This window comes from Gymnoscopelus microlampas (genome assembly GCF_963454915.1).
Source record: "Gymnoscopelus microlampas genome assembly, chromosome: 10".
In the NCBI taxonomy this organism is placed as follows: domain Eukaryota; kingdom Metazoa; phylum Chordata; class Actinopteri; order Myctophiformes; family Myctophidae; genus Gymnoscopelus; species Gymnoscopelus microlampas.
This window is the reverse complement of record NC_139947.1, coordinates 6,613,104-6,629,516: the sequence shown is the minus strand read 5'-3', so window position 1 is coordinate 6,629,516 and position 16,413 is coordinate 6,613,104. Positions and strand designations below refer to the sequence as shown.

The 16,413-nt window shown below is 40.5% G+C and overlaps 1 protein-coding gene across 2 annotated transcripts; it reads left to right on the top strand.

Annotated features, from left to right (window-relative positions):
* The first annotated feature begins 4,000 nt into the window (after positions 1 to 4,000).
* On the top strand, positions 4,001 to 13,231 carry LOC311053739 (uncharacterized protein). 2 transcript variants are annotated; one of them, XM_084069419.1, is made up of 3 exons: positions 4,001 to 4,070; positions 6,162 to 6,407; positions 10,242 to 13,231. In XM_084069419.1, exons 2-3 carry the CDS (start codon positions 6,170 to 6,172, stop codon positions 11,540 to 11,542), a joined length of 1,539 nt encoding a protein of 512 aa, XP_083925545.1. In that variant the 5' UTR covers positions 4,001 to 4,070; positions 6,162 to 6,169; the 3' UTR covers positions 11,543 to 13,231. The 2 variants fall into 2 exon arrangements, with proteins under 2 accessions (XP_083925545.1, XP_083925546.1); XM_084069420.1 differs by having other exon boundaries at positions 4,023 to 4,094.
* Positions 13,232 to 16,413: the final 3,182 nt, after the last annotated feature.

The following is a 16,413-nucleotide window of genomic DNA, read 5'->3' as shown; positions in this document are numbered from 1 at the left end:
TAGAAAACACTGTTTATATCAGAGACAGCATTCATTCACTACACTAGAAAACACTGTTTATATCAGAGACAGCATTCATTCACTACACTAGAAAACACTGTTTATATCAGAGACAGCATTCATTCACAACACTAGAAAACACTGTTTATATCAGAGACAGCATTCACAACACTAGAAAACACTGTTTATATCAGAGACATCATTCACTACACTAGAAAACACTGTTTATATCAGAGACAGCATTCATTCACTACACTAGAAAACACTGTTTATATCAGAGACAGCATTCATTCACTACACTAGAAAACACTGTTTATATCAGAGACAGCATTCATTCACTACACTAGAAAACACTGTTTATATCAGAGACATCATTCACTACACTAGAAAACACTGTTTATATCAGAGACAGCATTCATTCACTACACTAGAAAACACTGTTTATATCAGAGACAGCATTCATTCACTACACTAGAAAACACTGTTTATATCAGAGACATCATTCACAACACTAGAAAACACTGTTTATATCAGAGACAGCATTCATTCACAACACTAGAAAACACTGTTTATATCAGAGACATCATTCACTACACTAGAAAACACTGTTTATATCAGAGACAGCATTCACAACACTAGAAAACACTGTTTATATCAGAGACATCATTCACTACACTAGAAAACACTGTTTATATCAGAGACAGCATTCACAACACTAGAAAACACTGTTTATATCAGAGACAGCATTCACTACACTAGAAAACACTGTTTATATCAGAGACAGCATTCATTCATAACACTAGAAAACACTGTTTATATCAGAGACAGCATTCATTCACAACACTAGAAAACACTGTTTATATCAGAGACAGCATTCACTACACTAGAAAACACTGTTTATATCAGAGACATCATTCATTCACAACACTAGAAAACACTGTTTATATCAGAGACCTCATTCATTCACAACACTAGAAAACACTGTTTATATCAGAGACAGCATTCATTCACTACACTAGAAAACACTGTTTATATCAGAGACATCATTCACAACACTAGAAAACACTGTTTATATCAGAGACAGCATTCATTCACAACACTAGAAAACACTGTTTATATCAGAGACAGCATTCACTACACTAGAAAACACTGTTTATATCAGAGACAGCATTCATTCACAACACTAGAAAACACTGTTTATATCAGAGACATCATTCACTACACTAGAAAACACTGTTTATATCAGAGACAACATTCATTCACTACACTAGAAAACACTGTTTATATCAGAGACATCATTCACTACACTAGAAAACACTGTTTATATCAGAGACATCATTCACTACACTAGAAAACACTGTTTATATCAGAGACAGCATTCATTCACAACACTAGAAAACACTGTTTATATCAGAGACAGCATTCATTCACTACACTAGAAAACACTGTTTATATCAGAGACAGCATTCATTCACTACACTAGAAAACACTGGGTGTGCACCGGCTTCGAATGCTATCAATGCATTGAATGGGAGATTATCACGTTTTATCAGACCATTGAATGGGCGAAGTAGGCGAGCTACCGTCTACCCCGCGATTTGTCAGACCATTCATTGGGCGTAATCAGGAGCTACTGACCTACCGACGGAGGCGGAGCAGTCCCCACAACAATATTTACGATTCTGTCCATATCGGTACATAACTCGAACGGCGCTGAGTAGGCACAGGCGAGCGTCGCACCGCTCCGGACGGCAACTCAGTCGCCTTAGCTCCTTCGGTGGCCCGTCGCGGGGCTCCAGCTCGCCTGAGACTGCGCGCCTCCGTCATGGTCCGAAACCGAAACAACCAAAACCAAAACCGAAACTGAAGTATTTAAGTCATCTCCGTCGGTAGGTCAGTAGCTCCTGATTACGCCCAATGAATGGTCTGATAAATCGCGGGGTAGACAGTAGGTCGCCTACTTCGCCCATTCAATGGTCTGATAGAACGTGATAATCTCCCATTCTATGCATTGATAGCATCCGAATCAGGTGCAGGAACAGTATTTTCTAGTTATTATTATTATTCCGCCCCTTTTCGGATTGGTCAAGCTTCACGTGACATCACAATATGTAATATAAATAGGTAAGACAGAATCTATCAGGAAAAGTACTTTCTAGTGTGATACTATCAACATTCTTAGTGATCCCACACTGTTTCTTCAGGAACAGTACTTTCTAGTTATTATTGTCTCCGCCAGGAGACTATTGTTTTCGTTTTCGTCCTTCCGTGTGTCCACCAAGCTAACATTGGTCAAGCTTCACGTGACACGTGACAATATGTTGAAAGGGTGTGCTTTGATTGGCTAGCGAGACGCATGATGAAATAGAGACCTAGGTGTGTCACTTCCAAAGACTGTATGTCTTTGGAAGTGAGGTAAGACACACCTATCCATCAGCCAAGCTAACATTGGTCAAGTGACACGTGACAATATGTTATATTGACAGGATTAATGGAGTATCTTTTCCTCTCCGTCCGTCTCATGTGTCCGTCTCAGAACACCCAACATTGGTCAAGCTGCATGTGACATCACAACATGTTATATAAATAGGTAAGACAGGATCAATCAGTCTTACCTATTTACTTATCTAGTTTTCTAGAACATTTCTAGAAAACTATGGTTAAAGATAGGGTAAGTGATTTCCTTTGGTTAAAATAGCACGGGTCCGCTGGCGGAGACCTGTGCTCCGAGGAGCACATTTTCTAGTTATTATTATTATTATTCGTTCTATTTGTACACTGCTATTTTGTCCCAAAGTGACTGCAAAAGATTGGTGCTATTTGTTAAAAAAAAATAAACGTTATAGGCCTATACCCTGTTTATTTAACATCTAACATGTGACAAAACGAAATGTGACATAGCTCTGTTTAACACACTGCTGTACCCTAGAGGCTCTAACTGTATATACTTTCCCCATTTTCAACTGTTTTTATTACTCTCCGCAGGAGAGTATTGTTTTCACTTTCTAAATATGACACACCGATTGGTCAAGCCTCACGTGACACGTGACAATACGGTGAAATACTGTATAAATACATGGCATCACTTTGACAGTGTCTGTGCCACTGTCAAAGTGAGGTAAGACAGGAACCATCACGAAATGGCTGCATGGCTGATACATAATTGGCAGATAGGACAGATAGGACACTTATATAGACAGGAGGGATATGACACTTACACAGACGGATAGGACACTTACAGTACACAGACAGGACGGATAGGACACTTATACAGACAGGACGGATAGAACACTTACACAGACAGGACGGATAGGACACTTACATAGACAGGAGGGATATGACACTTACACAGACAGGACGGATAGGACACTTACAGTATACAGACAGGACGGATAGGACACTTACACAGACAGGAGGGATAGGACACTTACACAGACAGGAGGGATAGGACACTTACATAGACAGGACGGATAGGACACTTATACAGACAGGACGGATAGGACACTTATACAGACAGGACGGATCGGACACTTATACAGACAGGATGGATAGGACAGTTAGAACATAATAATTAGAACATTCCCAACATTCCCAACACAAGTCTGGTAAGAGTGAGGTAAGACAGGAACAATCACGAAATGGTTGAGAAATGGCGGATACTGTAACAATTGGATAGGACACTTACACAGACAGGACGGATTTTCAGCATTCCAACCTGGAGACACACAGACAGGACGGATAGGACACTTACATAGACAGGACGGATAGGACACTTATACAGATAGAACATTCCCAACATTCCCAACAGCGGAGAGTTGTGCTCCGAGGAGCACTTTTTCTAGTTAGATTTTGACACTTGCTTTGGCAATGTAAACATATGTTTTCTCCTGCCAATAAAGCTCCTTTGGATTTAATTGCTATTGGGGGATCGATGTGTCAATCAACCTGAGCCCATTCAGCCCAACCTGTTGATGAATCGAGGAGGCGGGACTAAAAGGTTGAAAGCTGAAAGCAGGAAGAGAAAAGAGAGACGTCGGCACCGTTTCAGAGAAACAGAACAAGTGTACACGGTCAGTGTTTAAAGAATAAACGGGGTAATCTGTAATTGAATCCTGTTGAATCTCAGTTAAGAGCCACAGGGTTTGTATATCAGTGTGGTTTAGTCCTGTGAGGAGGAAACGCGGAAGAGTTGTGTGTTTCAGTGTAACCTAGCTAGTAGCTAATACTAAGCTAAAGCTAAAAAGGGAAACAGTCGAGCTGTCCACTAACACTGAGGAGAAGAGGATATTTTTGCGCCAAATGTTGAGTGATTATTAGTACTACAGTCTATGAGATTTTTTTTTTTTTTTAATGATATTTGCTAAGGATAGAACGTTCCATTCAGTGCGTGGGGTTTACTTGGCAGTGTTGCCAGATTTTGCGAGAGAAATGAGCAATCAGGTCTATGAAAACAAGCCTAAAAGAAGCGACTAGGCAACGGATTTGAAAATGACTGATCTACAAGTTCCCAACGCATAGCGATGTGACGCGTTGTGAGCGTGTAGATCTGCTATTTTCAAAACAAATGAGGGAAAAAATCTTACAGACAATTTTAATCGTGGAATATTTGGCTTTTTACAGGGGCCAGTTCGGAATTGCATATTTAATATCGTTGTTCTTCATGTACGTCCACATTTCTGTCTCTTCCTGGCTGTGTGCATAAGTACAGTTCCCCGTGTAGTTGCACTTCTTCTGATTGTAAGTGCTCTTTTAGGGCGGTTTTTAAGGAGAGGACTCAGAGGAGGGTTTCACATTTTTGTGGCATAGCAGTAGAACGAATGTAGACCCTTGTTTGAGTCAAATATGGATTGAACGTGATTTGTGGAGCTCCCTCTGGTGTTGTGAATGTGGACGTCATTGACGTTTTTGAAGTAGTTTGACAGGTACATACAGTACTGTACATGGGTGTCTGTGGTGTAGTGTATCTTGTAGACCAGGCCCATTGCAAGTTGCTGTACTCTGTCCTCTACCCTGAGCCATCCCACCTTAGCAAAGTGAGCAGGGGTTAGATAAGTTGTAGATGTAAGGCCAAGCAGTTGCCTGCTCCTACTAAGCCTGCTCCTCCTTGATTTACAAGCAACTTTACAGAAAAACAAGCCCAAAGTAGCTTATAATAAGCAGACATGGCAACACTGGTAGTGAGCTTCAGCACGTTGCTGCACCAGCTGTGGCAGTACAGTAGAAGTGCTCAGAGCCTTGCAACTGCACTACTTGGGTCTACCTATAGCAGTGGTTCTCAACCTTTTCAGGCTGTGACCCCCACAATAATCATATTAATTTGAACTGGGGACCCCCTCCAAAATAATCATATTTGAACTGTGGGAACACCCCCCCCCCCCCCCCCCCAGCATTGACAAACACTTGGAATTGAAGCATTACATTTAATTTGACTTGGTTCCACAGATAAATATTATGAAAATAGCAGATCTACAAGCTCAGAACTCCTCGCAAGTGAGCTTGTAGATCTGCTATTTTTACAATTTCTGCCTCTTTCTTATATTATTTGACAATTTGTTTGACCAGTTTTTATTGTATAGTTTGTTGATTACTTTTTAATTTTTCAAAAGATTGGATACATGTGTATATGGATCGACCCGTATTTACTCAGAGGACTGAGGAGGCTGTACATATGTGTTAGCCTCGCGTAGCCAGACAATATCACACGACACACTGCGTGGATATTAGTCTGGTCCCTATCAACGGTAGATTTTCTTCCAAGGGGCGGTTACAAAAAGATCCAAACGGACTCTATTGGTTAGACCTAAACCAATCAGAGCAGTGCTTCCTTGAACGAACCAATCAGAGCAGTGCTTCCTTGTACGTCATTGCTCCAAATAAGGTGATAAGCCCGCCCACATTTGGATACTGGGCCCTGGTTGGCTCCGCACAACTGCGGAGGGAGAGAATTGAAATCTCTATGGAGGGGGGCCAGACCTAATCTGCCGAGGGCTAAAGTGCATGCAATTTTGCAAAGGCAGATTCGTCTGGAACCAGGCTACATATGTGTGTGTGTGTGTGTAGATTCTGTAGAATATTAGAATTTGACTATTATCAGTTTCTGGCATGCCTAGTAGTCAGGTATTTATTCAAGTGATTGATTTGCTTTTTTTTTTTACTTGCAGACTCAACAATGGTAACCCGGTGCTGCGTTATTGGATGCAAGAACTATTCTCACGACCGGAAAGGCAAACGGCTCGATAATGGAGTGCAATTTTTCAGCATTCCAACCTGGAGGCAACACCATGGACAACAGATATCCGAGTTAACAAAGAGGCATCGCATGGCTTGGGTATCAGCAGTAAAACAACCAGACATCACCATCAACAGCGTTGCCAAACATTTTGTTTGTTCACGGCATTTTCTCACTGGTAAGTTATTCAAAACACATGCACCTGTGGTTTAACCTGACTCTGCCAGATGGAAGAAGCCTGCGTCACATTTGTTTCACAGGCTACTTCCATCTGTCACCTCAGTAGCACAATCGATGAAGGGGCGGTCCGTTTTTTCCCCCCAAGCTACTTGGCAGGTGATTGGATGATCCTGAAAAACCGTAAGAGGACGCATTTAGCCCACAATGAGGAGCGATGATTTGGGAGTCGGGGGTAACAACGCTAGCTGCAGAAAGTTTAGAAACCGACCCACTGACTTTATTTGGGAGAAAAAGAAAGCGGTTGGTGGTGATGCTGATATAAAGACATGAACTAGGACTTCAGCTGTGCATGGTTGTAAATGGCCAATCTCAGACACCTGACTTCATATTTTGAGAGAAAAAATATATAATTTAGTAATTCAATTAAAAAATAATGAAAAGGGAGGCGTTCCCGGCTCCACAGTTACAACTTCATCCTGGGGGAAACACTGAAAGTGGAAATAAAGAATATCTTAAAATAAAAGCATACATTGCTGGCCTTTTCATATATGAATATTTATTCAAAAATGAAATCACAGCAGTGATTTGTAGGCCTACCGCATCAATTAAATGAATGAATAATATTGCAGTCAATCAATAAAAGCACACATTTGTAAACTCAAGCTTATTAACCCATTAAGACCTGGAACTGTGTCATTTTCTGACAAGCTCATAGCGCTGCACCGAGTGGCGCGCTACGAGCTTGTAGATCTGCTATTTTTGAAAATTCGTGAAAATGTGTGCAAATCTTTGAATATATATATTTTTAAAGCGAACATTTTTAACTCAAATCTTTGCTTCTGGGGGTCCCTGGAATCAAATATTTTGATGGGGGTCCGCGGCCAAATACATAATTTTGGGGGTCCTTGACATGAAAAAGATTGAGCACCACTGATTAGGGATGGGTATCGTTAGGATTTTTACGAGTCCGGTTCCGGTTCTGCTTATCGGATCCGGTTCCTATCGGTTCCATATTTCGGTTCCAAAATGGTAAAAAAATAAGAGGTCAAATGTTTATTTAATAGAGATGCACCGAATGAAAAAATCTTGGCCGAAACTAATACCGAATACAGGAAACACTTGGCCGGAAACCGAATAGCCGGAAATTATTAATTAAAAAAAAATATATATACATTTTTTTTAAAGTTTTTTGTACCATTGCTGCCATGGCTGTGCCTCTGTTGTAGAGCTACATGATTATGGCAAAACTTATCATAACTATAATGGGTCCATATTGAGATCAGTTATTTAAAACATTTATTTATTGTGTAGAATTATTGATTTACTATTGTATAGTAATAAAATACAATATGCCTCAAAACATTACCCTGCCATATTCAAGAAATTAAAACAAATATTGAATAGCCTAGCAAAAGGCATTATAATGTCTGCATTTGCATTATTGCACACACAGCCAAAATGCATTAATAATATTAGGTCTGCCATTCTTTCCTTTTGAAGAAGTCACTTTCAGTTTCATTTTTGAAAGACACACACACACACACACGCGCACACGCACACACACACACACACACACACACACACACACACACACACACACACACACACACACACACACACACACAATCAAACAGAAGCGTTCACAGCTGGTGTTAATTATTTAGCCCTGCGCGAGTTCTTAACTAGCGCTGGTTTTCCAACTAACGTTACACCCTCTGACATGTGGATTCTAGTTTTCAAGTTGACAACAGCAAATCTTGGTTACAAAGTTTGCAGGGCAGGTTATTCCTTTCCTTACTACTTCAGTTCAGATGGTGGTGAGTGAGTGAGGGGAGGGGGGGCGATGCGGGGAGGAATGCCCGTAGAGAAGCAGCAGTGTCTACTCTTCCATATGGAGAGACGCTACTGATCTATACTTCTCCATACATAGGTGTTTTACCGGATTTGTGATTTTTGCTCAGATTGTGCTGTTTGTGTAGGACTTCTAACGCCTTTGTTTGAACGGCTTTTAGCGCATCTAGGAACCGATATGCAGAACCGAAATTACATATTTTGTTTGGGTACCCGGTACCGACAATTTCTTTATCGGTTCCGTACCGGAACCGTATTTCGGTACCCAACCCTACCACTGATATAGAAACATACGTTTTTCAGAAAACTGTTGAGATTTAGGAGACATGTAGAATCGGCTTCAGGTCTCAATGGGTTAAACACAGTTTGTTCCCAGAACCACCAGAGCTTTTAAATCCAGCACTCGATATTATCTTTGGTCACCGAACGTGTGCTTTTTTCCATCCCAGCCCGGGCGGCAGCTGTTAGTAACTGGTTGGGTTTTCTGTGAGCATGACCTCTCCGCTCAGTAATGATTAACCATGTTAGATTAATCAAAAACACCCGTCCTTGGTTCTGGTGACTCATCCTGCCCTCCTAATACGCGAGGGGGCCGTGTTTTTTCAATTTCTTTTTTCATTTATTTTTTATATATTTTTTGGAAAATGAAAAAAATAAAATACAATAAAAAAATAAAATAAAATAAATGAAAAAAGTAATCGGAAAAACACGGCCCCCTCACGTATTAGGAGGGCAGGGTGAGTCTCCAGAACCAAGGACGGGTGTTTTTGATGAATCTAACATGGTTAAAATAGAGTTTGAAGTTACAATGGGTTTGTGTAGGAAGGGGGCGTGTCTGATAAAATGAATATCAAATATCTAAATAATGAATCAAGCAACTTAAAAACTGTCTGGGGGGTTCACAAAGGCCTGAGTAGATGATAAAATTACCAAAAGTTTTTTTGAAAGTGAAATATCCCCTTAACTCCCAAGAGGGTACAAATGGAACCATGGTCCAAATTTTGTGCTCTTGCTCTTGGAGTTACAAAAACTCCTTTAAGCCACTCGGCACACGCACATATTGAACTTCATTCCTGCTATATTATAACTATCTAGTTTAGTCTATGAACAGCTAAATCAGTTCTGTGTGTGTGTGTGTGTGTGTGTGTGTGTGTGTGTTAGGGCTGCACGATATATCGTTATCGCTATCGCGGTATGAACGTGCGCGATGTCAGTATCGCAAAAGGCAACGATATCGGCGATATAAATCCCCCTGCTCGTCCACTACTAACGCGAGCAACATCCCTTTATTTTAGCCAGTAAATAAACCAGCCCTCCGTTTCTCCCTCTCTTCCGTGTGTGTGTGTGTGTGTCAGCTGCGCGATTTTCCTGTGAATACGTTTTTCTTTTAGACACCAGTCAGTGCCTTTGGTTGAGGTTGGTAGGTTTGATTTGTAGCCTATATTCCAGTTTAAAATGCTGCGGACCGAGAGAGAGAGAGAGAGAGAGAGAGAGAGAGAGAGAGAGAGAGAGAGAGAGAGAGAGAGAGAGAGAGAGAGAGAGAGAGAGAGAGAGAGAGAGAGAGAGAGAGAGAGAGAGAGAGAGAGAGAGAGAGAGAGAGAGAGAGAGAGAGAGAGAGAGAGAGAGAGAGAGAGAGAGAGAGAGAGAGGATTCCATAGTAGCCTACCGAACGATGTGCCCCATGTTTTTTTCAACAGCAAAATATAGATTAACACGTTTAGTCCATATCGTGCAGCCCTAGTGTGTGTTTGAGGGGTCAAGTGGCCGTCTTTGACGTCAACTCTCACGCCACGACAAACCCACTTTTTTTTCAAATTTCTTGATTTTTCGGTTGCCACTGTGCGACCCCACTTTGGGCCCATATTTTGAGAACCGCTGTTCTAGGCCATTAATGAGAACTGCAGTGCTGAAAAGCACTCCCTTATTGGTTTCATGTCCAGTGGAGCCTCCTTGCCGATAAACAAATCTGTGTTCTTTTCAGGCAAACCAGCTGATGAAATGCTTGACTGTGACACTGACTGGTCACCGACATTACACCTGGGACACACAGAAGTTAAGGCATCACTGTGCGACACAGAGCGGTCTAACCAGAGCACAAGGAGACTGCAGGCAGTGAACAACACTGCATCTGCAGAACCAGCTCCACAGAGGCCAGAGGCGGATGAAGGCGTACCACAGCCTCCGTCAACAACCTGTGATGAATCTGATGATGCTTCGGAGGTTGTTGAGGCAGGGCCAGAGGTGCACAACCCTGAAGAAGAGCAGGAATGCAATCCATGTGGCCTCGGGCGTAAGGACATTAACCGCTTGTTGGAGGATTACAGGACGGTGAAGAAAAACCTCTCCCAAAAGCAATTTGATGAGCAGTACTTTAAAGACAACGATGAGAGAGTTAAGTACTACACTGGGCTTCCATCCTTTGCTATGCTGATGACTGTGCTGTCAGCAGTGGGTCAATTCTTAGAGGCTGACCGAAAGCTGTCTAAGTTCCAAAAGCTTGTCTTAACTCTCACGCGACTGAGGCTGGACTGGCCAAACGTGCACCTTGCACACATGTTCCGCATAGACCCGACAACTGCGGCCATCACATTCAAAAACACCATAGATGTCTTTTTTTTTTCAGAGCTTAGACATTGTGTGTTTTGGGCAGAGAGAAAGTTCATTCACGATAGCATGCCTCGAGAATTTGAGGAGGTGCTCGGAAAGCGCTATGCGATTATTATTGACTGCTTTGAAATTGCTACCGAGAGACCAGCTCGGCCATTTCAACAATTCACAACACACACACACACACACACCCAGAAATATCTCATGTGCATCGCGCCATTTGGAATCGTCACTTACGTTTCCAAAGGGTGCTCAGGGGTTGTCGATGACATGACAGTGGCTTTAACCTGTGGTCTTCTCCAGAGACTACAGAAAGGCGACTTGGTGTTTGCGGATCGTGGATTTAACATCAAAGAGAGCGCAGCAATGATGTGTGCAGAAGTGACAGCCCCTAACACAAAAGGACAATGTCATCTGGATGATGTGGAACAGACCGAGAAGATTGCTCGCCTCAGGATCCCCGTGCGGAGGCTTGTTGAAAATGTACGCAACAAGTTCACAATGCTAAGTCACACCATACCAGCGTGCTTTTGCCTCCCATGTGAAGATGAGGACTGTACTTGGCTCGACAAGATTGTGCGTGTTTGCTGTATCTTGACCCAAATGTGGACATGTCATAGTCAAATAGTCACTAGTCTACTTTCACACGATCTGCATCTTGAACCAAGGTCATAATGAAGAAGGTACAGTCAGCCTATGGGGCCGGGCAGACGCCATTGACGCGCATGGGAACCAAAACTGGAACTGGAAGTTTGGTGTCATACATTGAAGTCTATGGCAGCCGGCTGGTCCAGCTTGTGAACAAACACTATTTTATTTCTGAACGATTCCGTCCTTAATCAGTTAATCGGTTCAGGAATATAAAAGAAGACATATCACAGGTTGTTTTTCAATGTGCACACTGTTTAATTTTATTGAGGCATCTAAACAGCGGCTTGTATCATTTCTAGCAGTGTTGCCAGATTTTGTGAGAAATAAGCAACCAGGTCTAGCAAAACAAGCCCAAAAGAAGCAACTAGGACATTAGGCCATTATGAGCGATTGAAACCTATATTATGTATACATTGAATCTGTATACAAAAAAACTTGAAATAAAATGTGAAATATTTGGAAGATTTTTTAAACATTTTAACACAAATCTGGTACAGGGCTGCCTGGCACAAAACATTTTCAGATGGGGGTTAGGGGACAAATGCATATTCATTTGGGGTTCCATGACATGAAAATATTTGAGAACCACTGGTTAAAATAATTAAAAAATTGTGACTTAAATAAGCAGCTACATTTTAGAAACGAGGCCAAAATATTTCAACCCGTAACTACCAATATTTACGAGCAACTTCACAGAACAATAAGCCCAAAGTCACTTATAATAAGCTGGCATGGCAACACTCTTTTCTGACTTCGCAGTATCGCAAGATTTGGTGGTCAGGCGGTCAATGATGGACAGTCTTGCGATACTTCGGCACGTTCAGAAACGTACTTTGTGCTCTTTAGATTGCTCAATAAACGTATACAGTGTACACATCAAAAAGCAACACAGCAGAAAACCATGTATTTTATTTTCCTGGGCTGAGTATTTCACAATAGTTGCAGTCGTTCAGAAATAGTGTTTGTTCTAAGCTGGTCCACCATGGCTCTCATTGACTCCAATGAAGCGTGGTAGAGAATATGGGGTTTAACACAATGCCTGCCAGAGTTTTTTCAGAACAGTCTGTAGCCTCTGCCAGGGTTTTGCCATGATTTTGGTACCTGTTCGCGTAGCCACAGATTTTTTTCCTCCAGTATGATTGATCCCCAGATGGTTTCTAATCACAGATGAGATTCAGGTGTGGTTTCACAAATGTCAACGAGGTCATTTTGACCTCGTTGACATGTGTTGTTTGATGTTTCAATATAGCTCAAAACCAGTAGTTTTAAACCAAAAAACAAAGTGAATTGTTTGTCCGTTTGAATTTTAACATTGAAGTGAATGGAGCAGCAAATCTTCGAACATTTTTAGCTCCTAATCTGTTCGTAATTCGACAAGGGTTGAAATTATAAAACAATTCAAAAAAAATATATATATATTAAAAAAAAAAAAAAGAAAAAAAAAAATCCCCTTTTTTCAAAGACGTATATATACGTCTTTGGCGGACAACAGCTGATTATTAAAAGACGTATATATACGTCTTTGGCAGGTAATCAGTTAAGTGGCTAAACTGTATACTTTAGACTTTTTGATAACTGTCATTGTTCTGTAAATACTCACTCATATCTGCTGTTTTTTTAATTTCTATTCGTTATTGTCATATTTTTACACCGTATCACTACTTTGGACTTTGTACCAAACGTTATCTTGTGGTGTTAATAAACATCGTTGAATCCTGAAACGGTGTTATTCTTATATTGCTGTGAACTTTGCTTGAAGACTGCAGAGAGACTTTTCTTTTGGTAGGCCTACCTTTTATTTATACAGGAAGTCTTGTTGACATACAAGATATCCTTTACGAGGGAGCCCTGTTCAGGATAGGAGCATTACAACAAGTTGCCGCTTATAAAACATACAAACATTTACATAAAAAGACAGGGTCCCCACGGTCATGAAATTCCTGGAAATATTTTGAAATTAAAAAAAATAATAATCCAGTACTGGAAAAGGTTTGGAATTGATCAAACTTCATCAAAGGTCCTGGAATCTATCAAGGGTCCTGGAAAGATATTTGTCTATGCATTGTTTTTGGCTATTGATTTTTTTTAATACAAAACCTTTTCATAAACATGTATAACATTACACGAAATATGTAACATATGTAGTTTTTCGCCGAAAAGGCTGTGTAACACCCCATCCGCACTGCCAGCGATGCGACGTGACGCGACGTGATGCGACGCGAGCGGGCGATGAAATCTCATTAAAATACATGTTTTTGAATGAGACCGTCCTGACCTACCGCAAGCGACAACGAACCGTGCAACGACGTCGTCCACCCCTCCTATTTTCGCTCGCAGGCTCTATTTGAGCGAGGTTTCGCGGCTGTGCCCCACCCCCAAACACTTTTTATTGTTTTTTATTTATTTATTTTGCTACACTGCTTATCTTTGGGCATTGTACATAGGAGTAAGAGACACATTATTGCGCTGAATGATTGTTATATAGGCCTGGAAATTGGGCTAAATATTCTGGAAAGGTTTTGGAAAAGTTTTGGAAATTCATTGCTAAAAATGTGTGGGGACCCTGAAAAGAGAACATTTAAAATAAGGTAAGAGTGTGACATTTAAAATAACTTAGGAGTGTGACAGTGTCATAAGGCACAAAACTAAACTAAATAACACCAATAGAAGCAAACAAAAACATTTAGCCAGGGAAGCAGTTGCACTGTCTCAGAATAGGGATGCTATCCTGTTTAGTGGTTAATAACACCACTTGTAACTTCACTATAAAGGACAGACATTTACTTTAATTATGGTGCTCTTTATTTATTTACATTTATTTAGTGTTTCTCAAACTCTTTCATGTCAAGGACCCCTAAATTGATATTTACCGGTATGTAGCTTGTACATGTGCTATTTTTGAATAGTGAACATATAAATGGATAGAGTTAAAATGAGTGTGATGCCGTATTAATATACTTACTGTAGCTCTGGAGTAAGCGCTTTAAATTTGAAATCTGAGCGTTTATATAGATGTACGGACCGTAAATGGAGAAAGTGCAAACACCAGGTTTAAGTTCATCCCTGACTAAGTTTTCATGTACCGCATGGTAAGAGTACATATAGTAGCAGTTAATAAATGAATTGATCATCAACTAATTTATGCGTAAGATTTTATTTAAGCTTCTTTTCCCTCAGGAACATCATGTACTGTAAGCAATCCAAGCTACGGTGCTTGTGAAAGTTCTCACATGTTCTCTTTAAACATTATCAATACAAACGATGATGAGAGAAACCCTATGCATCAACTGCTACCTGAGTGTACTGTACTTATCGAGTGGAATCTGGTTGTATTATCAATACCAATTTACAAATACTATCCAGGCATTAGCAGATCGTTACAGAAATGATTGATTAAATCCAATAGCTGAATGTTTGCGAATTGAATTATCATTTGTACTTTAATATTATTTCTGAAGTTAATTAGTGTGTTTCTGTGTGGTGTCATTCTGAGAGTGGTTTTGTTGTGCTCTTTAACCTGTAGTGAACAGTTGTTTCTGTCAGCTGTTTTCTGTGTTTTAGCAGTGCAGAAATAGTTTGTGAGTGATCACGTGGGTATTTTTTGTATGAGAGTACCGGTAGTGTATCAGAGACAGATCTGAGACGGAGGGTGATATATTTGAGGGTTTAGTTTTACCATTTTTCCATGTACGTCGTCTGTGTCCTTATTGTAATAATAAAACTGTATCCTCTTAATTCAGATCAGACTCTGTGGTTTATGTGTGGGATAAGGATAATTCCTTTTAACAGGTCGTTCATGAAAGTCCTTGCGGTCTTGTTTCCAATGAGAACCTGTGAGCAATTAGGGGTTAAGAGTCTTGCTCAGGGACACATTTCATTTCATCGACGCATATGCTGATCTGGCCTGGAATCGAACCTAGGGCAACCAGGGCCTCTGGCTCCGTAGGCGGGTTCACTAACCATTCAGCTATGGCTGCCCCTGTGTTTTCTTCTCTGACTGTATTTTCATATGATCCACAACAAGATGTTCAATATCCAGAGTGACTTCAGTAAGTTGCATGAACCCTAGTAACCTAATACACGGTCAAGTAAATAGAGTGCAAAGAAATCAATTAACTGCCACACATGGATTCCAGGTAAACGTCAAACCTAGCATCCATCGAAACAAAATGGTTATGTGTATACCTAACACATGTGGACATGTAACCAACATGCATCTGCATAGTAGATTCATTCATGTTTATGGTGGGGATATGTTATATCCCTGCTTCTGGTTAGACTGATTTAAATGCATGCATCTTTTTGGGAAATGCAGACTGTCTGTCTGTTATGTTTGATACTTGATCAAATATAAAAGATCAGCCTTTTCAATTGTGATAGATCACATTTTTTATAATATTGTGATATCATAATTGAACAATTATTTAACAACAACGTTAAGTCATGGCATCTAGTTTTGAGGATCTTATTGTTTGCATTAATACATTCATTGGTGATGCTGTAGTGACACCTAATGTTATCATGGGGTAGTGCACCTACTCTGTTCACTGTAACAGCACCTCCACAAACATTAATAAAGCACAGGTGATGTTAAAAGTATGTTGTTATAATGAGCCCTGTAGTTTGTAAAAAAACAATGCATGCATTTTATTTTGCTTTTACTAAGCTCTTGAGGTAGGGTAAATGATATTGTTTTATTATAACAAGTGTTGGCTCTATATTCTGATAGGACTCATGTCTGGTGTCTGTACAATAACAGTCTCTCCAGCTCTTTGATAAACAGAAAACACATTTTTAGGGCGGGATACCAATTTTATCCAAAAAGGAGAGAGAACTCACGCAGGATATAGGATATACATTGAAAGTGAAATTGGAAGTGATGACACAAAGAGGAT